A 27,658-nucleotide genomic window follows, 5' to 3' on the forward strand; every position below is an offset into this window, starting at 1 on the left:
GGGGGGTGTGACCTTGGGGAACCTTCCCCTTCCTCTAAGTCCGTGTCCTCCGTGAGGGACTCAGGTGAGTCCAAGTGCCTCCTCTTGCACTTTCATTTGTGAGGGACCTCCTCGGGGGGGTTGTCCGAAGAGGCCTCACCAACAATGTCCTGTTCCTCTATGGGAACAATCTGGGACGTAGGAACAGGCTGTCCCTGGGGCCGGATGATGGAAGACAGGCCCATCTGAGTGGGAATGGCGGGTGGATCCATAGCAAGAGCCTGGGGCCTCGAATCCCTCGAAAGGACCCTCTCCACAATGTCGAATGCCGAGGGAGAACTGCTTTCCCTAGGATCTGAAAGCAGTCCCCTCAGATCTGACGTGCGGACCGGTGCCGAAGGTGACCCGATCGGATCTGAAAGGGTAGTGTGCTCCAACATCAATGGAGCCGAATGCCCACTAACCCCTCCAGATCCGACGCTCAACTCACTGCCCCAAGAGCTCAGATCCGAAAACGGATCAGACAGATTCGAGGGTACAGTCGGTGCCGAAGTAGGAAACACTGTTGGCACCGACACCACCCCGGCTCTGAAGCTAGTTGGATCAGACAGCTCCAAACCCAGATAGCGGGTCGGAGAAGGAGCAATGGGGGCGAAAAAAGGTGTCAAGCTCCCCCCCCGGGGGGGGGGGCAAGAGCACCCCCATCTCCAGCTGGGCCTGGAGAAATAGACGCATCATCCGGTCCATGTCTGCGTCGGATAAACTCCTCGTAGACCTGGATGAGGCCACTGAGGCTGGCCAGGAAGGCCGCCTAGATGACCTCGAAGGTGACTGGGTCTCCTCCTCCGGTTCCGGGGAGAAACGTGGAGAACGGAGCCGGGAGGGGTAAGGCCCGGAAACCTTAAGGGGAGAGGCAAGCTGTTTGGACGGCGGAGCCGAAGGGGCTGACTCGGACCGCCTCTTGTGGCTGCGGTGCCTCTCTTTCTCTCTCTCCCTATCCTTTTTATCCTTCTTTTTGCCGTCCCTTTCCTCCTGGGCCAAAGAGGGAGGTTGAGTCCTGGCCAGGGGGATCGGAGGCAGCAGGTGGAGCAGCCGTGGCTGGCGCCACAGAGGAGGAGGAGGATGAAGTGGAATCAGGGGGCAAAAGGCCCGCAAGGATAAGCTTCGTCCTCCTATCCCTCAAAGCCCTGGGGTTGAAGGCTGCACAAATAGTGCAGCCCGAAGAGTGGTGCTCAACCCCCAGGCAAATAATGCACCGAATGTGGCCATCCGCTGGGGACAGCTTATGGCCACACTCGGAACATTTAGAGAAGACAGCTTTTGGGCCTTCAGACATATTAGGAAAAGAATACAGGCCCACATGCACACACCTTCACACACGCAGAGGGGAGAGGGGAATAAATTTTAACAACCAAAAAGTTCCAAAACTACCCACAAAAGCTAAGAAAGTTAAGTTCTGACAGAAAAGTACATTTTAAAGTCTAAACTCACAATACCACGCTCAGAGCTCGTTCTAAGAAGCTTACAGAAGCCGCGTCAAATGAGATGTGAGGATTTGAGGGAGATGGCAGGGCATTATGGGTAGGGGGAGGAGCTTGAAGCTCGGATCTTTTAGCTAGGAAAGCTGCCGGCTCGGATCCGATACCCACAGGTTGCTGATCAACTGAAGTTAACTACTTCAGATCAACTGTTTCCATCATCTTTCTATAACAATTGTTTTGAGAGTTCCCCATAATTCCAGTCTGTTACCAATAAGGATTCTATACAGGCACAGAAAGCTCACCAACAAGCTTTTATAACAGTCTCACCAGGACATCCACATCTAAAAACATTTATATTAGATTCAGTCAGAACATCTCTAAAACTGCATAATGTACTAAATTTTAAAAATTTACCACTTTGTAAACTTGAAATGAAACAGGATGGATGGAAGAAAGCTACTTCCATACAAGGAATCCACAGAAGAACTATGCATATAAAAAAGATAGTGGAAAATAATTTATCGGAAATGCCCATAAAAGAGTAGCATCTAATATTACCTGGATAGATTGTATGTCAAAAGTTAGTCCTGGACCAAATATTTCCTTTCAAATCTGTAATAAACTCATGAACGGCATAATATCACCTTTAAATACGAAAGATCAGATCATCAATGAAACAAAAACAATATAAAAATAAATTATCTACATCTCCTTGGTCAAATGCCTCAAGTAAAGTATAAATTTCTGCAAACAGTGCAACAAAAGCAGTAACACTTGTTTGCTTATTTAGGTGACCATCAAACATGAAAACAATATTTTGTAAGCAAAATGTACCATCTCTATTAAAGAATGTGTTCAAAGGCCACCCTTAAAGTTTTCTAGTCTCCAATCCAAAAAAACTAAAACAATGAGCGAGGTCACTGAAAAACCAATCAGTAAAAATAAAATGAAAACTCCAGCAAAGCTAGAACTTCCACTAAGTGACCTCCCAAACCTCTTGTAGCACAGGCACATGGGATATGTGCAAATGATCTTTATGAACATCAGGTGTTTCAGCCAATTGGCGATTCTGAATGCCCATGACTAGTTTCGTCTTTTTAATGGACAATTTCAGGCCAATAAAGCTAAGAAGTCATGGGCATTCAGAATCGTCAATTAGCTGAAACACTTGATGTTCATAAGGATCATTTGCATATATCCCATGTGCCTCTGTTACAAGGTTTGGGTGGTCACTTAGTGAAGTTCTAGCTTTGCTGGAGTTTTCATTTTGTGTTTGCTGATTAGTCTCCAATCCAAAAACATCTACAGTCAACCAGTACGTATCACTCTGCTATTTGATATGTGGAACTTTCTGGAAGAAATGGGAAGTGTCTCTATAATAAGAATCAAAGGCAATATACAGGTGCCATCAAATAAATCACCAACATCCTTACCAACACTTAAGCAATAATCCATGCCTGGGTGTGTGTAATGCTGGATTTACCCACGGTTGGTGAGGATTGGTCACGAGGGCGAAGCCCGAGTGGCCAAACAAAGTCAACCGTGGGTAAATCCAGCATTACCCACACCCAGGCGTGGGTTATTGCTATTATACAATGACATTATTTAAGAAAAAAAATACTTACTTTTCTTAAATAATGGCATTGTATAATGCCTCTGTGTTGCCCTTCCGCAGCTGTGCAGTATTCTGCGGCAGTTCTGATATACTGCGCATGCGTATGCTTACGCAGTACATTAGAGCTGTGTGTGGAAGCAACGGAGAAAGGAAGATCTCAGTTGCTTTTTAAAAGGTGTCTCGCTATGTTAAAAGAGTTTAACATAGCGAGACAGCTTTATAAAAAGCAACGGAGAAAGGAAGATCTCCGTTGCTTTTTTGCTTTTTTTTTTTTTTTTTAAGCTATCTCGCTATGTTAAACCAGTTTAACACAGTGAGATTACAGCAACGGACCTCTTCTGTTCTCCGAAAAAAGGGACATACTAATAGAAAAAGTCCGGGCGACCGGACCTTTTTTCATTCGTATAAGTCTGATTTACAATGGGCATGGTGAACAATCAGTGTGCACATTTTGGAATATTAATGGGGGGGGGGGGGCATTGCATAATTTCTAGTAATGCACCCCCCCCCCCCCATCCTGAACCTATTGCTCATTCAGGAGAATTAATAAACCACTTTGTGCATTTTTAGAAGGAACAAAAAGAAGGAATTCCTGATTGGGGATTAAAATCTCTTTTCAATGCACGCTCTGTACAAATCTAGAACCTTTATTGAACAAAGCTAAATATTTATCTTATAATTCCACAGTACGTTTTCAGATCAACAACTGAAGAGGTAGATGTATCGCTGAGGTGAAGTACATGAATTTTTGCTGTTGCCTCACATTATCAATAACTATTTTTCTGTTTGGTTACTAAATGGCAATTTTGTTAAGGCCAGATAATGCCAGACACTGACTCATACTAAAATTAATACACTGTAATGAAAATATTAAACAAATTCAATTTAATGATTAAACTATAAGAGAAAGATTTCTAATGGCATTTATGTAAGGTGGAATAAAGCTACTAGTCATTTTAAGATGAGTGGTATCTAATAAATAAATAGTGAGCCTAGAAGAAAAATCAGAAAAAGAAAAACATGATTCATCTCTACAGCTGCTCATCAAGCACTCAATTGTGTAGTCACAATCTCACATTTTACAGGCAGCATCTTAGGACAGCAAAATGGTAAGAACAAAAGTTACCTACCATAGACAGATCCATGTCGTCTTATTTTTGTCTGGTTCAACATGCAGCTGTCGGATCCATTCAGACTCCTCCCCTACCCACAATTCCACTCTCCCACCTAAATTACCTCAGATCAGGTTTACTGGCTAATTTCAATTGGTGATAAATTATGTAGGAAAAAAATAAGGAACGGGGAAAAGGGACACCACAATATAAGCTAAGTGGTGTCAGACAGTGACCAGATAAGGACTTATTGATCCTTAGAAAGGATAACTGATAATTTGGCAGGGAGAAGGAGGGAGGAGAGTTGAACCAGATGAAAATAAGACAACATGGATCTACTGTTATTATAAGTACATAACTTCTGAATCCGATGATGTCCATTTTCATCTGATTCAGCATGTTCATAGGTGTGTACTACACTAATGTCCCTGGAGCCTTTACAAGCCTAGCCCAAAAAAAATTGCTCAGGTACTATGCCACCAGTTAGTGCACAGGGACCCTATCCAGTAGGGTAACTGGAGTGATCTCTGGAGGGAACTTTGTTACCCATCCACTCGTCAAGATTTCTCCTCAAGAGTGCCAGCGAGGTGCTCTGCTTGACATGAATGAAGCTTACTCCAGAGTATGGGCAGTCTTTGGGAGAGGAACCTGTCCCCCCAGCATGTTCTGTTAATTGTGGTAATGAGGGTGTAATCTCTGGAGCGTGTGGTGCAGGGGGATTGGGATTTCTTTAGGTGTAGCATTTCAACTAGGGCTGGATCAGACATGCCTTTGTAAGTCAAGCAGAGATCACCTCTAAGTAGACAACAGCTGAAGTTTCTTGAGTCTGTCCATGTAAGACATCTGTTTAAGGCCTAGGATCCTTTTTGTGAGGTACTTTTGTGGCCTCTCCAGCTGTTGTAGGTGTCTGGTCAGGTACATGCCAAATGGGGCGTTATATTCTATGACTGGTCTAATGAGGGATGAGTAGATGATGACCTCTTTCTTCCTGGATGCGAAACCTTTGGTTACAAGATGTGCCATGTAGAAGGATTTTCTGACCACAGTGGCAATGTGGTAGTCGAAGGTGAGGTGGCTGTCGACCTGTGTGCCCAGATGTTCAGTGCGCTCCCATCAATGTGGTAATTTGTGGGAACGGAGTTTTTTTTCCCAAAGGGGATAACATTTTTTGGCATTAAGCTTCAAGCCATGGTTCCGACACCAGTCATTGGTCTCAGAGAGGCCCTTTTGTAGGATGTTTGCATCACTTGGGGAGTTGATAATGACTCTTAGCTTGCAGTCATCAGCTGAATTGGTCAGCCAGAGTCCTTCTTTGTTGGCCTGGACTTCTGAGAAGTAGATGACAAACAGGAGAGGGCCCAGGACCAAGCCCTGTGGGACTCCACTCGTGACTGGTCGACACTTGCAATCCACAACTTTCACTCTGAGTCCGGTCTGTGACCCAATTTGCAACCCACCTAGTGAGGCAAGGATTGATGCCCAGTTTGCAGAGTTCATCAAGGATATCTGAGTGGGGAATGGCATCAAAGAGCTTGGCCAAGTCGAGATAGGCTGTATGCATTGCCTTACCCTCATTCATCCACAGCCTTGGTGACTGCCTCTAAGAAGTCCACCAGGTTCAAGCAGGCAGGATTGCCCCTTGACAAAGCCAAACTGTGTGCGGTCAAGAGTTTGGAGATTGCCTAGATTTTTGTTAAGCAGGTCCATGATGATGCGCTCCATAGCTTTGTATACCAGACTCATCAGGCTAATGGGACAATAGTTCCCAGGGTCTGTAGTTGCTCCCCCATTATGAAGCAGGATGACTGTAGCAGTGCGCCATTCATTAGGGACATAGCCTGAGGTAAGGCTGTGATTGAACATGCGCACAGATGTGGTGCCTGTTCATTCTGTAGCTCATGTAAGATGCAGTCAGGGATATTATTAGGTCCCATGGATGCTGTATTCTTAGCTTTGGACAATGCAGCTTTTACCTGTGCCACAGAAATGGTGGATACCAGGCTTTCTTCTGTTATTCTGATAGGGCCCCTTCGGGGGGGGGGGGGGGGGCTAATGTTGGCATTGAATCTGTCAGCCAGTATGTTGGCTATATCTGTTGGCTCAGTATAGGAGGTGCCATTGTGCAATAACTCACAGCAAATCTGGGTATTGCCTTTGAGGTTTTTGATATAGCTATAGAAGGCTTTGTGGTCGTTTTTGGTGTCGCCGCAATTCAGTCTTCATAGCTGGCTTTAGGAGGATTTGATAAGGGAAGCTCAGCTTTTTGTTGAGACTGATAAATGATGTTTTCCAGTCTTGTGACTTCATTTTTTTCTGCAAAAGTTTCTTCCTTCTGTTGTAGAGTTTTGACGGCTGGTGACCTGGCTTTTTTTTTTTTTTTTTTTTTTGGAGGAGAGCGTCTTAGTTCTATTTGATATGCCAAGGTCCATGCATTTGTGTACATGCCCGTACAGTGCACTGGTGTATGATTTGGCAGTCACGCAGCTATTTTCCATTGGCATAGGTGCTGAGAAGTTAGCCACCTCTGTTTTTAGGAGCCCAAAGCTGGCTTTAGAGAAGTTTTTCAGGGTGGTCACCTTAGCAGGGGGGGTGTAGGTGAGTTGGAGATTTCCATGGTGATCAGTCTGTGGACAGATTTGACCAGGAAGGAACTGACTATAGGTGTGGAGCAACGGTCTCCCATGGTGGTGATAACCAGGTCGAGGATGTTACTTCCTCTAGTAGGGGTCAGAATGAGCTGGTCCAGGGCACTGGAATTGATAAAATTCCAGAAAGCGTTGGGCCTGTACATTGGTACTTAAATAGTTCTTCCAGTTGACAGAAGGGTAGTTGAAGTCGCCCAGTATGACAGTACTGGGCTGGATCTTGATAGATTCCAGGGTGCTTAGGATCGTGGAGTGAGAGTCTAGGGACATGATTGGGGTTCTGTAGCAGGCTATGACTTGTATCACCATCTTACCCAGTGTTAAAGTATCTCTGATGCATTATGCTGGGCTACCAGTCTAGAGGTATGCGTATTCTTTAGGAATATGGAGACACCACCGCCTTTGGAGCTTCCGTCCGTATTCTGGGGCCAAAAGGTATGGAATGCGTTGTAGCCTGGGAGCGCAGGGGTGCTTTCTGCCTCTTTAAACCAGGTCTCCATTACAGCACAGATGTTGACATTCTCCATTTGGATAAGAGCTTCAAGCGAGTCCATCTTGAGATTTAGACGTCTAGCATTGAGAAGCATGACCCTCAGACTGCATTTGTTTGTAACTGTTACAGTGGAATTTTGGTTTTTGAAACATTGCCTAAAAAAGGCACTAGAGGGGTGGCAAGAGCCTTAGCCAGTACCCGGAATCCCAGGGGTGACAGATGCAGGCGTCTCTGGCAAAGCATCGAGGTCTGTCGATCATGTCGTCCCAGGCAGACAAATACTGGATCCCCTTAGAATGACACCAGGATCCCCTTAGAATGACACCAGAAACTTAGCCAATTGTTGAAGTCAATCATTTTCTGCTTGTACTGTGGTATCATTCTGGGTGACTGTCAAATATTGCTCAGGGCTAGGGTCATACCTGCCTGGGCCACATAATCCGAGAGTTCCATCACATCTCTCTTCACGTAGTCCAGGGAGGTATGTCTCAGGTCATTCACACCCACATGGACAATGACGGAGTCATATTTGTACTTGTTGTGGAGTGACCCGAGTGCATGTGTTATGTGATGGATCCTGGCACCTGACAGACTACTGTCACCTTCTCCTTGATCAACCCAGTGAGTGGGATATCAGTGTGCCTCACAAATGAGTCTCCTAGGATTAGTACATTGGGCAAAGTGTTTTGCCTTAAGGGCTTAGGTTGAGGGGCACACTGTGGTGGTGAGCTATGTGTTCTGGGGTTGGTGTTGTGTTGGGGTGGTTGAGTGCATTTCTGTCTTGGGGGGGTCTCTGTTTGGGTAAATTTTTATTGGGAGTCTCCGTGAAGGTGGGTGCATGGTTTGTGTTTCTATGTGTGGATGTTTTGGAGGGCTGTGTGTTCTATGTAGTGAGTTGCAGGTGTTAACCTTCTCCTCTTGACCAACTAGTCCGGTCTTGGTTGAAGCGTGCACTGCTTCCAATTTGGTGATACAAGTGCATCTCTCACAGGTATGAGTGTTGAGAGGTAAGAGGAGAGGGTTGTCTGTGTACATTAAACAGTTGCCACACTGTCTCAGAATGCCCAAGTGCACAAGGTTAGCAGGAGAAAGCACAGGGAATTGCCCTACAATCATACCAGGAGGGGTGGTCATAACTAATAAGTGCTGTTGCTGCGTAGAACAGCTAGTGCTGACAGCACCTAAGTGTGCTACAATAAATGCTACAAAAGCCTGTTAAAGTGCTAGCCAATTAGGCTAAGTGAAATGCAACAAGTAAAAGAACAAGCACATTCTAAAGGAAAAACTGAAGAGCAGACTTTCTGGCACCAGTAATAGTTTACCTCAGCTGAGCGCCTCTGAGCGGTGCACAAACATGGGATTTTAAACCAGAAAGTTGGAAGGAATGGAAAAAATGCTCAAACAGCCAATAAACTACAATTGCTGGACCAGAAACCACTCCTCTTGTGGTAGATAGGCTACCTAGTGCTTGCCACTCCCACTGATGAGCTAGAAGGCTTCCCTCCAACACTGTGGAGACAGATTCCAAAGCTAGCCAACATGGACTTGGGTGGACTAAAAGGAGGACATTCCTGAGTACGACAGAGCCAAGGATGTATGAATCCTAGACTGCGAAACTAACTTATGACAAGGGACAAAGGTATGACCCGAAGACCAAGTTAATGCAGCACATGCATCACTGACGGGCACTCTCTTTCAAATGCTGCTGAAGTTGCTATTGCCCTGGAGAAGACACACCTTCTGACTTATAGACAAACGAAATGCAGACTACTGGCCATTTTGATAGAGTTACTTAAGACCCACGTTGTCCAAGTTTTGTCTTTGAGAAGGATATGAACAGTTAGTCTGATTTTCTGAAACCCGAACATCTAAGGTAAGTAAAATATATTCTCCTTTATTAATAAAGTTTGGAAAGAAAACTGGTAATCAATCTGTTGGCTCAAGTTAGATTCCAAAGCTACTTTTGGGAGAAAGAGGGGTTTGTCTTCAGTGACACACTGTTCTTGTGAAAAATAAGACATGGGGTTTGCATGACAGTGCTTGTAATTCTGACATGTGCTTTGCTGATATGATAGCAAACAAGAAGATAGTCTTCCATGAAAGAAACTTTAGATCTGCTGAAGCTGCAGGCCCAAAGGGTTTGGGGTTTGTGACTCAAGCAAAACTGTACTATCCCATGAAGGGACCAGATCATGAACTGGGGGTCTCAATAAGAATGTTCCTCAAAGGAAAGCCTTGATCACTTTAAGAGAGGAAATGGATTTATCGTCATGTCCTATGCGAAAATTTGAAACAGAGGCTATTTGGACTTTAATTGTAGAGTAACTACAGACAGCTTTAAACAGTTCAGATAAAAACTTCAAAATCTCAGGTAAAGAGGATGAAAAAGGATCTAACGTTTTTGAAAGAGGCTTATAAAGAAAAAGGTTTCCACTTACTTTTGTAAATCTTCTTAGTCGAGTTCCTTTGAGAGCGAGATTATATGGACTGCAGGGGCAAAAAGCCTGGCGTCTCTGGCAACTATTAAAACTGAAGAAACCATGAGATGAGTTTTAGAGCCTTGAGATCTGTTAGAGGTAACCTAGACAGGTAACTGAGGAGATCTGCAATGGGATCCAGGACACATGGTGGGTGTAGAAAAGGAGGCCAAAGAAAGGAGAATCATACCTGCGGAGGCCAGAAGGGGGCAATGATGATTACCAAAGGTCTTGCAAGTCCATGTCTTTCTGAATGAACTTAGTGTTGAAGGGAATTGGTGGAAAGGCATAAAGGAAGCCTGGGGACAAAAAATGGACCTACAGCATCTCTTGGCGACTGCCCCGCTGGAGGGATGAGGGCAAAAGAACTGCTGCATTTCTGGTTCAGGTTTTACACAAAACAGATTCAGGAAGATTGGCCCTAGTGGCTGAAAATCTCTATTGGCACTGTTCTGTTGTGAGACCACTCATGAGGCAATATAACAATTCTGCACTATTTGTCTAGAAGAATACTGGACGTTCTAGGAATGTGTACTGCTGTTAGAAAGCTGTTTGAAGACCTCACCCACTGCCAAACTCCCATGGCTTCCTAGCAAAGAAGATGTCATCAGAGTGGATTGTGATCACAGCCTTGAGTAAGAGGTCCTGATATGCCTGCAACATTAGGAAAGCTGCCCTCAACTTCAATAAAGGCAGAACTTCACATCAATGTGATGACCACATAACCTGAGCCGTCTTCCCTTTGAAATGCCCCTCCACTCCCACCCTAAAAAAGGAGGCTCCTCTGAAGACTGTGGCCATGGGAGGAGGAGGAAGATGGAAAGATGTGCCCTGAACAACTATCTTGGATGAAATTCGCCACTGATCAGACCTGGAAGTAGTATTTATTGACACAGGCCTCAATGGAAATTTCTGAAGAATCAGGGAGTCAATACTTAGGTTAATCAGCCCTGGAGAAAGTTTTCGGGTAGGGAGTTTGGATCTGGAAGCATTATGATCTGACTGCCTCGATATCTTGGGTTCTAGACCCGAAATAGCAGACAGAGCCGAAGACCTTTTCTTAGGTTTGTCAGGTTGTTTTTGTCTTTTTTTCTGACTGCTTGTCCTTTGGTTCATCTCTCTCTCTCTCTCTCTCTTTTCTCTTGACCCTTGTCTTTCTTTTTCCCTTTTCCTTGTCAAAGGAAGGAGAGATAGAGGGTGCTTTCAGATCCAAAGACATCTTGGACACCATCAGGGGGAAAAAAAGCCCTTTCAAAATTAGTTTCTTTTTCCTTCCTTGGAAAGCCATTGTACCAAAAGCAGCACAAATACTACAAGTGTCCTGCAAGTGGGAAGGCCCCAAACAGTACATGCACAGCAAATGCGGGTCTTCAAGGTGGGACCTTATGCCCATAACAGGAATACTTTTTGAAGCCTGTAGAATTTTCTGTCATCAGAAGAAAATTGTGGTGTTTATATTGAGATAATTTTGGTTAAGAGTACAACTGTAAATATACACAAATAAATTTCTCTCTCTCTCTATATATATATATATATATATATATATATATATATATATATATATATATATACATACATATATATATATATACATATATATATATATATAGATAAATATATTACACACACACACAGATATATATATATATATACACATATATATATATATATATATATACACACACACACATATATATATATATATATTATATATAGATATATACACACACACATTTTATATATATATATATATATATATATATATATATATATATATATAGATATATACACACACACATTTTATATATATATATATATATATATATATATATATATATATATATATATATATATATATATACACACACACACACACACACACACACACACACACACACACACACACACACACTAAATTTCTAACTATCTAGCCCAAGCAGACTACAAATAGCAAAGATACTGTGAAATTATATACCAACTGTAAACTATCCTAAACAGCAAACAGTAACACTAAAACTATATAGAATCTCTAAGAAATGTTGTCTGTAAGATTAAGGGAAGAACAAAATATTCACTTATAAAACAACAGGATGGAGCTCTCAGTCAACATGTGCAGCTAGGCAGGCAGCAAATGAGATAAAGAGGTAATTCAGGCAGGAAAGGGGAATTGTGGTTAGGGGAGGTGTCAGAGCTCTCCAATCCAATACTACTGTATAAGATGCCAAGGTCGGATCCAACTGAATCGGACATCTACTTATTTGATCATTCCAATATAGACACTTGACACAAATGTAGTTTTCTACATAATTTAAAAACAACTTAATTTAGATTTATGATGCTGTAGAATCAGAATGGGTAGAAATTTCTAAACTAGGCTTATAATCATATTATGTCTCAGAACGTTACACCACTGAGCAAAACATTGCCAGATACCCTGTCAGTATACTGTCCAAGAATTCACTGTTGGACAACTGTTCTGAAGACAACTGAAAGCCATATGCAGAACTGAGAACATAATACACTTTAGCTTCTATTACATTTACTTTGTTGAACTGACCTACTTAGTTGTGGTACACAGATTTTTTTTTTTTTTTTTTACCACAAAGGTGAAAGTTTTTGTTTCACAGACACTATAACAGAAGGTTCAGTCACTCAAACTCCAACATTTTACAAAATTTCTATTTATCACCATTCACTGGCTCACCACCTACCATTGGCATAGTAGATGGCCTACAGTCAAGAGAGGAACTCCAGGAAGAAGATGAAGTTACGGGCATCTCTATATCCATAATAAGTCTGACCCATAAGCAACTCTTTTACTGGTTGATCATTTTTGCCAGAAGATATATAATTTTGCTCACAGTAATTTGAGTTACTATCAAGCTTTTCTTCTCTACCCTCATTCAATTCCTTCTACAAGGTACAAATTTTGTCATTTATAACTCACATGACATTAAAAAAAAACAGCAGATTGTAAATCATTCTTTAAAGCTGTATTGACAGAACAGAGTTCAGTGGCCAGTCTGTTCTGTTTAATTGTATTACATTCAATCAGGATTTTAATCGGCACCGATAACCATGTAAAACCCTTGAAAAGCATTTATCTTTACATCACGGTCTCTCATGCACCAAGGTGTTAAATATATTAGTAGGTAGGTTAAAAAAAAAAAAAAAAAAAAAAAAAAAAAAAAAAAAGTATTTTCTGCTTGAATCCCTTGACTGGGGCCCATTTCAGGATTACAAACAAATTCAGCTACATTCAGTTACAAATCTGTGGCATCACCACTAACTTTATAACTTCCTATTCGTTTATTCACAATAATAAACTAATAGAGAAAAGTAATAAAAAATAATGACCTTTACTGCCAAGAAAAAATAAATTATTTCTCTAGTGCTTCAGCTCAGAAACCTTCCAAGGAAGATAAAATGATCATAACCAATAACAACAAACATCAAAACATCACATTTCAAATCAGTAAGAAAAAAGGTTAAAATTCCTAATATACTTACAAATTAAATTCCTGATTTAAAAACATTAGATATTCTAGTATTAAACCTTTGAATGATGTTTACTTATATTGAAATTACTCTTCAAAAATGTATCACTGCTAACATGCCAGATGATGTGCTCCTGTACAGTACTCAAACCATCAGTGTTGCTCTGGTGTACTAAAAAAAAGGGCACTGTCAAAGGGCTGGGAATAGTTGTATTTCTGATTCTTCTACTGTGTTCATTGTGCTTGTATTGAGCATCTTTTTATCCCCTATATAAAACAATAAGCAAGGGCATGAAATTACATTTGTTGCATGTTGTTAATGTAATGCCCATTCCCATCCGTCTTTTTACCATTAATTTTCTCAAATGCTTAATTTACAATTGGACAATGGAATACACAGAGTAGTAAAAAGTATGACGGCAGATGAGCAGGTTGGATTCACAATGCAGTACAAGTGCAGTGACACATTACGGAGAAAATGTTGGCGATGAAGAGTCTAAAGAGGTATTCTTGCACATACAGAAATCATGGGACAAGGTCACGAAATGGATAATTTTAGCAGTACGAAGAGAACACAGACATAAGACAAAAGTCGATAACCAAAAAAAAAAAAAGAAATCAAATCAGAAAAACGATAACCAGCCAAAGTACAGCAGGATGAAATTCAACAGGACATAATTCGTACTCAAAGAATGCCAGTCATATCAGAATAAAATTCCAACAATATTTTTAAAAACATACCAGCTTTTAAACTGAAATCCTTATGTACAGCCTGCAGTAATTAATCTCCCCCCTCCCCATCACAGGACTGCTTAAATTATACCAGAAAAATGATCAGAAAGAATACCAGTCATAGCAGAATAAAATTCATTTTTTTTTATTAAAAACAAAAGGAATGTAAAAGATGAGCACTTTCATGGCCTATGCTAGCTGCTTCAGCAGATCTAAAATGCAGCAGTTAGAAAACACTTTTTAAAGATACAGGGTTACTGTACAATATCATGTGATCTTAATAAAGTCTTTCAAGGGACTGTTTCATTTAGTCCGATCCTTTATCAGCCTGCAACTCTAAAATCCACTTAGTTTACAGACATTCAGCCTTAGTTTTAATGTCCCCACCGCTGTTGTTAAATTTATACAAATTATAAAACCACAAATTTAAATTGATGCAAATCACCATACTTTCATACATGTTTACTTAAAGCATTCTTTTTATCCCATTTCCCGACATCATATAAATGTTCACGTATTCTGTGTCTCTGGCATCTGTTCATTTTACCTACATAGTAACTACTGCACAATGTACACAAAGCCAAATAAACAAGGTTGTTGCTCTTACAGTCAGCATAACTGCATGATCTACGTGCGTATGTGCCTATTCTGTTTGACGTCTTTTTATAAATTCTTGCTACAAAAACGTAGTGAATCACATTTCACTTGGACTTCTCTACGGTAACAGTGATGCTCAGCCCAATTTAGGATTCAAAAAACCTACTCCGTTCATACCAACTTATCCCCTTTCTATAAAATCTGTGAGCACAATGTATGAGATTTGGTAGGTAAAAAGCATGCTAAAATTTTTCTAATTTAACCAATTCAAAACTGGCTGCTTTGCATGAAGTTACTTCACTGGAATGTATTCAAATACGCCCGGCAGACAAAGGTGGAGCAGTCATTCTTATGGACACCACTAAATATTTAGAAAACATGAATTTAATGTTGAGAGATTCATCTAACTATAGTATATGTGGCCAGTCTGGGATGCGTAACTCTAGCTAATGTGACTTCTGGCATATACAATCTATTGATGTAAGGTGTTACAGATAAAGTCTTCTGGATTATTTTCTGATAGAACTTCCTACACCTCCGATTATATACAAGATCATAGGCTACTACTAGGCTAACTGCCCTTGTGGGCCCTTTTAAGCCTAGCCAATTAACCCATGTGAGAGTCAAACCTTGCATCTTCTGTTTGTAAGGTAAAAACCTTATCCATTATGCCAACCTCCCAAGTGACTTGCGTGCATAAATCATTAACTGACCCACCCATGAGATCTATTGCGTCTGGTCATGGGTGGGTCACAGAAACACTGTCTATCCTGTTCCTGATACGGTTGAAACTAAAGACACTAAACACTTTCTGTCCGGGCTGTATAACTGGTCTAGTTCAAACACCTTGGATACTTGTATCTTGGTTACTCTTGACGTCACATCTTATAATACACAAGATCTATCTTCTATGTAGTCTACTTGATATTATATTAAGCAATAATGTTTTCAGTGGGCACCATGTGCGCCAACAGCTATGCAAACATGATGGTGGCATACTGGGAACATTTATACATTTTTGATAAGAGCAAATTTTTTCTTAAAAATGTTCCATTTTATGCATGTTTTGTTGAGGACATCCTTCTTATTTGGTATGGGCCAGCTGATACTCTACATGAGTTAATTATAGTTTTTCTCATCTATAACAAATGTTGATTTTTTTAGATGTATGTCTGATGTTGAATGAAAACTGATTGAATACTAAATTACATAGGAAACAGTGTAAAATGAATAACCTGTTACATCGCAGAAGCATGTATCCTAAACATGGCCATTCTAATGTGCTGAAAGGGCAATTTTATAGGTATACCCACTTCAGTGCTGAAGATAATGTTATGAAAGAATCACAGCCTTAAGGATGACTTTTTACATAGGAGATATAATGAAAATGAGATTAGTTAATCTTGCAGTGAAGTGATACAGCATAATAGACCTTATTTCTCTGCTAAGAGTGATGCTCTGACAAATCTACTGGCATTGCCACTAGGAATAATTTTAGAATGAGTGCGACCTATTCAAATTATACTGATTTGTGAAATAATTAAAAGAAACTGGCACATTCTTATATCTGACAAGGTATAGAACTATATTTGATGATTCACCACGTTTTTGTGGCAAGAATTATTAACATAATATCTTCACAGATTTAGTAATCTTATAGACTAAAGTCAAGCAGAATGGGCATGTATGCACGTAGATCATGCAATTATGCTGACTATAAGAGCAACAATCTTGTTTATTTGGCTTTCTGTACATTGTGCAGTAGTTACTATGTAGGTGAAATGAACAGATGTCAGAGACGGGATATGTGAACATTTATAGGATGTCATGAAACAGGATAAAAGGAATGCTTTAAGTAAATGTATAAAAGTATGGTGATTTGCATCGATTTAAATTTATGGTTTTAAAACTGTATAAATTTAACAGCGGTGGGGACATTAAAACTAAGGATGAATGTCTGGAAACTAAGTGGATTTTAGAGTTGCAGGCTGATAAAGGGATCAGACTAAATGAAACAGTCCCTTGAAAGCCTTTATTAAGATCACATGATATTGTACTGTAACCCTGTATCTTTAAAAAGTGTTTTCTAAACACTACATTTTAGATTTGATAAAGCAGCTAGAATAGGCCTTGAAAGCTCTCCTCTTTTACATTTCATTTTGTTTTTTTTAATATAAAAGCTGTTTTATTCTGCTATGACTGGCATTCTTTCGGATTATCATTTTTCTGGTATAATTTAAGCAGTCCTGTGATGGGGAGGGGGGAGATGTAATTACTGCAGGCTGTACATAAGCATTTCAGTTTAAAAGCTGGTATGTCACAATTCATATAAGAAGCAAGCTGGATCACCTGCTATCAAGGCATATTTAAATCAAGTCCATATCTGTAATTTGGTTAACAGGCAAATTCAATAACTGTGAGTACATCACTACCATCACACCTTAGCGTCAAGATGGACTACAGTTTCTAAGTTTTAAACTAGAAAATTCCTGCTCTGATCATAGTACACGTGTCTGCACATTTATTACAAACAGTGTTTGGAATCAAACAGAGGCTCCTAGTGGGAATGAGCATGTATCACGGTTCAGCAATGAGCCCTACCTTTTTCATATATTAGTAATGGACTGCATCATCAAACATGTTAGAGGGGATGAAGCTATCCAGCAGCAGATTTGGTACAACAAGCAGACTGAACAGAAAGTTCAGCGAATAATATGGGTCTACAATTCAAAATGGAAGGCACAATAAATAAAACAGTGCACACAAGACAGTGGTCATTATAGAAATCGGTTGGATCAGAAGAAGGTGAAAACCTGTTACACTAGCTCTCCTTCTGTTTGAATTATTAGCGCATCAGTGTCAAGTATCTGGCAGAGTTGTTGAGAAGGGACATTTGAAATAAAGTCTCAGAGGTGCTACAGCCAAATGTTACAAACTCTCAGAGGTACTACATGACAGAAAAATACCAACAAAGCTGAAAAAGGTATGCAAAACACCTGTATATATAAACAGTGCTTTTGTATGGCAGAGCAATGTTGAGTACTGAAGGCACAGTTAGCCGAGGAAGCTTGAGGAGACGGAAATGAAGTTCCTGAGACAAGGCAAAGAAATAAAGACATCAGAGCTGAAGCAAAAGCATCCGCAGTTGCAGACAGCATCAGGGAAAAAAAGACTGCAGTGGTTCAGTCACAACTACAGGAAAGTCGAAGAAACAGGTAAAGTGGATTTGGGAGATAAAAAAAGAAGAAGCAAGCGGTGAGAGGGATATCCAATCAACAGATGGATGGACATTATAACAGAAGACCTGTGAAAGTCAGACATAACTGACAAAGGTAGGAGAGTGGCACTGCAAAGAGAAGTGTTAACTGCTGAAGCAACCAACTTGACTTCATAGGGAAGAAAAGTGGATGATGATGGTGTTATACTACATTAAACATGCTCGACAGCAGTAGACAATAACCCTAGACTACCCTTTAATTGCATTTGACATTCTACGCCCTCGTCAATGCCCACCTTTCCACCGCACCATTTTTTCACCTGTACCATGCCCTCGATGCCTCCAATGAATTTTCTCTTCACCATCCATGCCAACAGTCCATTGTACTCATTCCTTGTTCTGAGGAAGTCCATATGTTTGGATGAAAGCGCTAAACAACTGGTGTTATTTTGTACAATAAATTTCGTGAGCTGTGCTTGGATCCCTTGCCTGGACTTTTCTTTGCTGGTCACCAGCAGGTCTTGCTTTACATTGTCGAAATCCAGGAATTATCTACATATAACTATACAAAAGAAACTAGAAAGTGTCAGTCTTCAACTGTGTGGTCACATGGTACTCTATTCCATCAGGGGCTTATTCAGGGCATTCTTCATTTTCACACAGGAAGTAGACTCGGAACATTAAAGAACAACCTTTCAGTGGAAAATTTTGAAACATAAAACAGGAAATATTTTAAGATTAAAGTGCACACTGCTGACCATAATACAAATACATAAAAAATGCATTTTTGCAGGGAAGCAATCTCCTCTGCACCTTCCCAAACATACTCAATCTTGCACTGCTAAATACACTAACTCTGAGATGGCACAACCTTGGGTGGCAAGCAGAAAATTCCTCTTCCTACTTTCCACTCATCTGGATGTCCAAAGAAACCAGCTATGAGACTGTACAACCCTTTGGGTGATGTGAAACTTCAGTATCCATGCAGTTTCACAATACCACTGGTTTCAATAGCAAAGGTGTGTCTAACTATGGGAGTAAACTAAAAATAATTACCTATCCCCAAATCACACTTAAGTACTATAACATTGCTGCAGCATCAAGTAAGGCTTTATGTGCAGGATGACATAGGATTCCTTATACTTTGTACAAAACAAATGATCATGGCATTTCTGGGAAAAGACAGAAGTGTGACAGACGTGTCCATAGCGGACTTCAAAACCTAGACAGCCTCCTTAATAAAGTCATCTTGGGAGAAGAAATATTCATGCACTTCTCACAGAGGTGCTCAAAATTAAACTTCTCAGAATAATATGGGGCAGGGAGACTTCTCCAACCAAGCAGTGATGGCTGTGGAGCTCATGGAATGGGTTGCCAAGATTTTCAAATGTTTGATAAGGAGGTGCGGACAGTGTAAAAACACCATCCATGACTCAAGCATATCTGCTGGGGACGCATGTCTTACACTTTGCTATACAGCACATGAAAGGGACAACATTAGCAAACCACTTGGTGACTTGAATAAAAAAAGAATGTGAAAACTACATCACAGGTAGACTTCGCAGGACCAGGGCATTACTGATGGCTGATCTTCAACTCCCTTACCTTTTCATGTCATTAAAGCAGTGCTCAGGGATAAAGTGACCCATTCCTGCCAGTTCTTTTGTCAGGCACCTTACACAGCAGCCATCCTGAAAGAATTGAGATCAACCTTTTCCACTCATGTCTGTGAGTGACGGAGATGGACTGCTGGCATGTATGGCAGTATTTCGTACCGTGCTCTAACTATGAGGCAGTAAAGAAATGCTAGTCTGAGTTCTGGTTTGTGATCTGCTGATCTTAGAACACATTCAGAGTCACAAGCCTTCAGCATACAGCAACAAGAGCTTTCCCTACTATGAACTTTAGGAGTAAGATCCAAACTCTGTAATTGCAGAAGGAGTTGAACTTGGGCTCAGCCTGCCCTCTAATCTGATACTTAATCTCATGGTGCACACTGGCAGGAAGTGGCACTAGCAGGAAGTAGCAATCATGGTGCACACTGGCAGGAAGTGACAAAGATCAAGAGAAAATTTAGGAATGGACTGACCTGGGGATATCCGCACAAGAAATGTGAAGCATTGAGACCAATTAATAAAGTTAGATTTGCAATCATGATTGTGGGGAACTTCTGTGAAGATGGCAGTGATGCTAATAAATATACCAGCTATAATGAAAGTGACAAGTTGATGATTTAAAAAATGGGAAAGAAGAGTTTAGGCAGAGCAAAAAGGCAGGACTGAGGAATGCAGAGGCAACAGTGAGAGGGAGAAGAAAAAGTGTGGAATGAGACATGTATTTACTCTGGACCATTCCATTACACAGTGTTTATGTGAAAGGAAACCCAGACAGAAAAATTGTTTTGATAAGAATGTGACATGCCTCACTATCACAACAGAAAAAGTAAATTCAGCCCTGCTGAAACAGGTTTGAAAATAGAGCCATAAATCCCATGTGACTGTACATTGCAGGAAAACTGCTCCAACTATTAATGTAACCGAGGAAGCATAGAGTGTAGGACTGGGAAGCACTGCTGGAAGCACAACAGCTTCGTCTGAAGTGTTACTAGTGCCTCATGCATACAAAGTTGGAAACAGAAAGAAAATGGCTAACAGACAGAGCTATAAGCAGAGGGATACAAGAGGAACTGACTGAAGGAATCGGGAATCTCAAACCTGCAGCCCTCTAGCCAGCACAACTTAAGGTGATGAAAGCTCCTATTTTAGCTTCACTGACTGCCTTACTATTTGTTTTGGAAACTGTGGCTCCTAGCTTGAGTGTACTAGTTCTCATACAGCTCTCACGGTCATCCGAGTTTAAGAGCACTTAAGTAAATGCATGGGAGAATCACAGATTACACACCACAAAAACTCATCTAAATCTGAACACAAACAGCTTTCCCAAAGTTGGACTAGACAAAACATATTAAAACATGAATAAGTTTAAATGAAACTTAAAAAAGGAAAGAAGCTGCCTTTGTGATGAGACAGAACAGGGATAAGATGTCCCACTGTACTCATCCCTCATTAGACAGCGCCCCGTTTGGTATGTACCTCTCAAGACATCTGCAACAACTGGAAAGGCCGCAGAAATACCTCACTAAAAGAATCACAGGCCTAAATCAGATGCCCTACACTGACCGCCTTAAAAAACTCCAGCTATACTCAGTCGCATATCGTCTACTCAGAGGCGATCTCTGCTTAACATATAAGGCCATGTCAAACCCAGAGCTGTTGGACATGCTACACTTAAAGAAATCCCAATCCCTCAGAGCCACACACTCCAGGGATCTAAACCTTGTCATCACAATAAACAAAACATTCTGGAGGGATAGGTTCCTGACCCAGAGACTCCCCAGACTCTGGAATAGAGTCCCCATACATGTCAAGCAGAGTGCCTCTTCGGCCGTCTTCAAAAGGAACCTTGACAATTGGATGGGAGAAAGGAAATTCACCCCGAGGATCACATCAGTTGCCCTGCTAGACAGGGGTCCAAGTAAATAGTGTGGGAAGAAATAGCCGGGAATTGTTATGGCTAGGCTTGTATAGGCCCTAGGGCTGATAGCCTAGTATCAACCTATGGAACATAACACAGGAGGTAGTAAGTCGGAAATAGTGAAAAGCACAATCAAAGCAATATTATGTTGAAGACAACAAAAGTATGTGGAATATCAGTAAGGATTGTAATAAAACATCACAAGCATGCACTTTTTCAACTCGGCTCAGCGGTGGGAAAAAGGGTAAAGAAGACGAATACCATTAAAAACTATTACAACAAAACTTTCTGAATTAAAGGAAATATAAAATATTAAATTGTTACACAAAATAATAAAACAGTCCTCTTACTGGGAATAATCTCGGTTTCACTTCAACAATGCCATATGGAGTTTTCTGCAGAGAGAAACAAAGAAAAACTGTTAAGTACAAGAAAATTATAGGTTTCACTATACCTTGCTCACAAGCAGTAAGAGACTGTGTAAGCTTGGCTTTTATCCATTTTATATGCAGTCTTCAGTCACACAGCTTTAATCACTATGCTGGTATACTTACCAAAGCAAAAACAACTGATATGCTTAAAGAAGAGTACAAACCTGAAAAAAGCGAGGCAAAGAAATTGCATATGTATATTCACAAAAAAACGAGTCCTTGCTTTTACCAGTTTCTGCAGGAGGAATATCTGTGAAAGTGAAATGATTAAAGGACTTGACAAAGGCTACCTACATAAAATATGAAGAGCTAAGTGAGATACTCGCAATAAATAGCAGATTTTCAAGACAGAACTTTTAGCAGTCCACTTCAACATGGGCATTCTTCAACTTTGTTGGTCTAAGATTTTCCAAGATGTACCTGTGCAATCCTGGCATAAGCCTTTATCTGTCAAAAGGCTTTTATCAGGCAGAATGAACACAGAAGTGAAAGATGCTGGTCTTGTTCCTAAAACTGATGTTAATGCAAGCAAACTGAATTCTTCTGACAAAGTCACCTGAAGGTCTCCATGCTTTCCACCTTAATTAACCACAACGCGATGACAGTAAACAGCTATGAACTCTTGACAGGGTTTAATTTTTGTTTTCTTAATAAGTGGGGGGTTGAAGGGTGACTATATTGCTGCAATTCACCTTCTAACATAAACTCTTACTTTAGGTGCCTCACTCAACTGTACTGTCTTCCTTCAAGGAAGGGTAATGCAGCTGACCATTACTGTGACTGAAATATGTTACACTTAGTTCTGCAAACAGAGAAAACCTGGTTGCACTGAACTTCAGCAATCCAAAATCCTTTTTAATTTGTGTTACCATAACATTATATAATTTACCCAATTACTACTGAACTACAACAGCCTTCACATACAGTCAAGATCTTGTGCATGCAAACCATTAGTTAAAGGGATGCACTTTTGTTACCCATTGTATGCACAAGTGTCCCTGCCATGTGTTCAAAAGAAAAGCACTCCATACCAGCACAGTCATTTACTGTGCATATATTATTAAAAAATGTGAGCAGATGCATGCAGTTTAAGTATGGAATACAGTTCAATATGCAAGCCAAGGAACAGAATGACCCTGGGAATATATTTAACTCTAGTCTACAGCTGTAAATTGGTGCAACAGATAAATCTTAATTTTCAACTAGCAAGTTCCTCTTCAAATTGTAGTACATTAACTAGAGTTTTTTTTTGTACCATCTGCATTGCAAACAAGATAAAAAAAAACCTGCCCATCTGGCTACTCTAACAAATACTGGGACAAGACATTTCACTGTTACCCAGTAATGGCCAACATCAAAAGCACACCTTTGTTAAAAGTCTTGCAAGCCCTGGTTGACACAGTTTAAGTGTTTTGCTTTTTTATTGTACAAGCCAAAAATAGACATTTTGTTATAATACTCCTAGAACTCTGGGTTCAGATAGACAAGATTCTCAAGAATCTAGTAGATGACAGATCTTGAAGGTGGTGGTCAAAGCACTGCCTTCCAAGTGTTTGCCACTTATCAGATTACCTTCCTGCAGAGGGCTTTAATACTTAATCCATACGTTCAGCCTGCTCCAAATGCTCTAGCAGTGTCAAAAGTAATTATGTGTCAATGCTTTCACTGTTCAATATCAGTGCAAGAATTGTGGCTGATCCAGACACCAAGACTGCCAAAGTCCTTTCCTTAGACTGCCTCAGTGTAATGGTCTCTGTGACGGCTATGCAGTTTTCTGAGGGAAATACAAAGTTAAACTGGAACTCGCAATATTAAGCGTGCAGTAAACACTGCAATGTTCTTATACAGCTTGTCATACAGCTGGCATCAATTAAGTCCAATACAAAGACATCTTGGAGATACGAGAACTGTACTGAATATTTCTCAGTGCTACACCTACCCAGAATGGGCACTGGAGGTAGGTAGACATGGGTTCTTTGCACTTCCCTTACTGACGTTAACACAAGTGCTCATTTCTAAGTTTTAGGGATGGTAAAAAGCAAGACAGATCTTAGAACGTGACTTGTTCACCAAATCAGAATATTCAATCCACATGTCATCAATTAGGGACAATGCATGTGCCCAGCAAGATACAAGGAGAATATGCCTATGACTGATGCCTTTAAAGGCACAATTAATGCATTTTTATCAGGAAGTGTCCACAGTCATTAAAAATGCAATCATCTAATTCACTCCACTGCTGTAGATCTGGAATATTTTCTTAACCTACTGCACAGCTGTTGAGTGGTTCATTATTGCCATTTCCACAATATTGGCAATATAAGATTTTCCTTCCTTCAGCACAAAGAATACCTACAGTACAGACAAAATGTTGGCATTCCTTCTAAATGTCGATAAGGGATTCCTCTATAAAATCTTTATTATGGCAAGTATGTTGCTGCAGTGTACTAAGCTTTGATGGAACCTTCTCTTCCTTTATATATTCTGCTACTTAACGAGTGCCTGGTTAATATAGACTTTGACCTATACTTTTTAAGCATCTAAGACGAGTTTTTGGCTGCAACAGTTTAACACAGATTTCTTTATTTTACTGTGTACATGATGCAGTCAAAAAGATGGAGAGGAGGACAATAAATATCACTGTTGAGTACCCATAGCTCGTATATACGAGTCATATCCTATTAACGATGCAACAGCTGGCCAAATCCCAAAGCTTAGGGGCACCTTCCACAGACTTGGTGTTAACCACAGCAAACAAACCTTACAGAGCATTAAATGCCAAGAGAGACAGACCGACAGAACAGAGGCTAAATCCAAAAAACGCCAGTACTAAGAAATTCAAAATAAAGGTCCACACCCTTGCAATAAAAATACACAATTAAGGGAGCTGGAGGGAATGGTTACTATAGCTCTTATCAAAATCAAGTTTAACTTATACAACTGTAAATGGTCATCATTATGGTCACTGCTGCAGTAGCCTTAGCTATATAAACAGATTACCAAAGCTTAGAGAGAAAGGTGGCAAGAGCAAATATAAGCACCCAGAAGCCCTTGGAGAATGGTTCTAACAAAACCTTTCCTAGACCTGGAAAAGAAATGAGTACTTTGTAAAAATAGGCTGCTTCTAGAAAACTTCTAGAACACAGTTCCTTTCAAAAAGACACAGATGTCACCAAGACCCTAACAGAACGAGCCTTTACCAATCCTGGATTTGCCTTGTTGTGGTGGGTATAACTAAAGATACTGGCACAAGGCAACCACTTGGAAATATTCTGGCCTGGCATAGGTTGTCCTTTTATTCCTACCTTCATGAGAAAAAAAAAAAAAAACTGATCAGAGTTCCTGAAAGATTTTGTCTCGTCAAGAAAGTACCATAGAGGTCTGTGGACATCTAAAGTAAGAAGCATCCTTTCTCCCTCATTTCAACATCATGAAAGACGACAGGGAGATGGATAGATTGGCTCAAAGATACCACTTTAGGCAAAAATGAAAGATTTGTTCTCAAAGGAATGCTATCTCTGTGGAAGATGATTTAAGGTTGGCCCACCATGACAGTTTTGCAGATACTCTTCTTGCAGTGGTCAGAGCAGTGTGTAACACTGTTTTCCAAGCTAAGAATCTCAACTCAACCTGATAAGCTGGTTCAAATAGAGCAAACGTCATTTATTCTAACAGAAAATTAAGATCCCAAGGAGTCATCTACTTCCTAGGAGACTTGACATAAAACACCCTTTCAAAAATATTTTTGAATGAGATTGCACTGAAAGAGGGGGATGCATACTGGCTGACAAATTAACCTTGATGGAGGAGTTAAGACAGACAGAAGTATAGCAACTCACACAGATAATCCAGAACCAGAGAAGCACAAGCCCCGAAAGGATATTTGTTCCTGTCTTGACACCAGTTAGAAAAAGCTTCTCCATTTACCAATATACAAGTTTCTAGTGGTGGGTTTATATGCCTCCTTTAATACCTGCTGCACATCCTCAGAATCTTAATACCTTTTAGCCACCTGTTTTCTATCATCCCAGCAATTAGTTGCCACAGTGATCTTTGGACAGCCCTTCTTAATCTTCAGAGCGACCCTGTATGTTTGCTGAAAGAGTAGAAAAGTATACAAGAACATGCCTGTCCATGGAAAAGAAAAGCATGTCTTCCAGTCCTTTTTCATGGAGTCCTAAAGAAGAATTTTGTCAACTGACTGTTGAGAGTGGAGGCACAAAAGAAAATCTATTTGAGATGTTCCCACCAGATGGACCAAATCCTGGTGGACCCCCCAATTCAACTTCCATTTGTGAGGGCCTTTTCTAGTCCTGCACAGCTTATTGCCATAAAATTTGTTAGGATAGTATGCAAGATCTGTGTTGATTGAGATTGTGCTGAAAAACGATATCCCAGGGTGTCCCGGATCTGCACAGAGAGTAAGATCTAGATCCCCTGTTTTTCATGTACATCACTGTGGTATTGTCTGTAAACACCAGCAGCAGTCCAGAGGACCACAGATAATTGAGAAAGTTGACAGCATTTATAATTGCAATATCTCTTCTATATTTGTGTTATGGTTGGTCTTTTCTGTTCCAAAGACTCCGCTTTTATCATCATACAGAGCGCTCTCAAGCAAAGTCTGATGAGTCTGTTGTTACAGACTGTGCTGGAGTTGCAAGGGAGAATGGGAGATTTGGATTCTGACAAACCTGCATTCTCCAACCAAAAAAGCTCCAGTCTTATAAACCCCAAACTGGAGTTTGGAAAAATAGGGAATCTTGATGTTGGGACCATAGAGATTTTAGGTACCATTGGATTTTTATTGAGAGACGTTTTGCTAAAGGGATCATGAAGCCATAAGCCTTGCTGAGACAGTAGTCGGAATGGAAAAGCTCATGAGCAGATCTAGAGACAAGAAAAGCTCTTTCTATGAGACATCCCAGGAAAACAACTCTGTGAGAAGGAACTAGACTTTTGTACGTTCTCCTGGAATCCCAGTCTATGTAGGAGAAGACAGAGATTCCTTACAAGGAAATATGTGAATACTTTGCAGTCTGCAATTCAGTTTGTGAATACCCCAGGAGCAGTGGACAAACCAAAAAGTAATGCACAGAATGGATAATGTGATCCAGACACAGAACCTTAAAAAAAATATCTGAAATCTGTAGCTATAGGAACAGGATGACATGAATCTTTAAAACTAAAGGTCACCAGAAACTCTAATGTGGAATAAAAAGGTAACAAGTTGTGAAGGGGATAACATGTTGAACTTGGTCACTATTACAAACTGGTTTTAAAAGGAAAGATCCAGAAATTGTCTCCAAGAATCTTCCTTCTTTGGTATCAGAAACATTCTTGAATGGAACTCTGGTCTTAAATTTAAAAGGAAAGATCCAGAAATTGTCTTCAAGAATCTTCCTTCTTTGGTATCAGAAACATTCTTGAATGGAACTCTTGTCTTAACTGAGAAGGGGGGATGGTTTCTATCACCACCTGAGACAGCAAATGCTGAATGACAGAGGGAAAAAAATTGTTTTGCCTGGCCAATGAGGGAGGGACAAACTCCTGCTGCCATGTGTATCCTTGATAAGGGAGAGACTTCTGCTGCCATTTGCACCCTTGATGGATTACTTTCCAAACCAAATCGGGAAAGAAACTATCTGCTGCAAGAGAGAAATGGAGTCTCAGACCTTCTGGAAGGATTAAGGGTTTGTCATTGTGAGATGGGGGAGGAAGTGTTGAAGATGGTCAGACAATTTTCTTGGGGTGGGGGGGTCCTGCTTTCTTTATGGAACCTCCCTGCCTTTACCTTTTAAATATTTGCTTAGCAGCAGCTTGCTGTGATTGTTTATTTTTGACTTAT

At 40.5% G+C, this 27,658-nt stretch overlaps 1 protein-coding gene across 1 annotated transcript in view; it reads right to left on the reverse strand.

Moving 5' to 3' along the window:
• Positions 1–27,658, reverse strand: part of NDUFB6 (NADH:ubiquinone oxidoreductase subunit B6) — a 102,689-nt gene that overhangs the window by 43,959 nt on the left and 31,072 nt on the right. Inside the window, exon 3 of the mRNA XM_044061051.1 lies at positions 21,730–21,774. Within this exon, the coding sequence (XP_043916986.1) occupies positions 21,730–21,774 (45 nt within the window). The remainder of the gene's footprint in view (positions 1–21,729; positions 21,775–27,658) is intronic.

Source organism: Protopterus annectens, chromosome 2.part0, assembly GCF_019279795.1.
Source record: "Protopterus annectens isolate FY-2018-M chromosome 2.part0, PAN1.0, whole genome shotgun sequence".
NCBI lineage: Eukaryota > Metazoa > Chordata > Ceratodontiformes > Protopteridae > Protopterus > Protopterus annectens.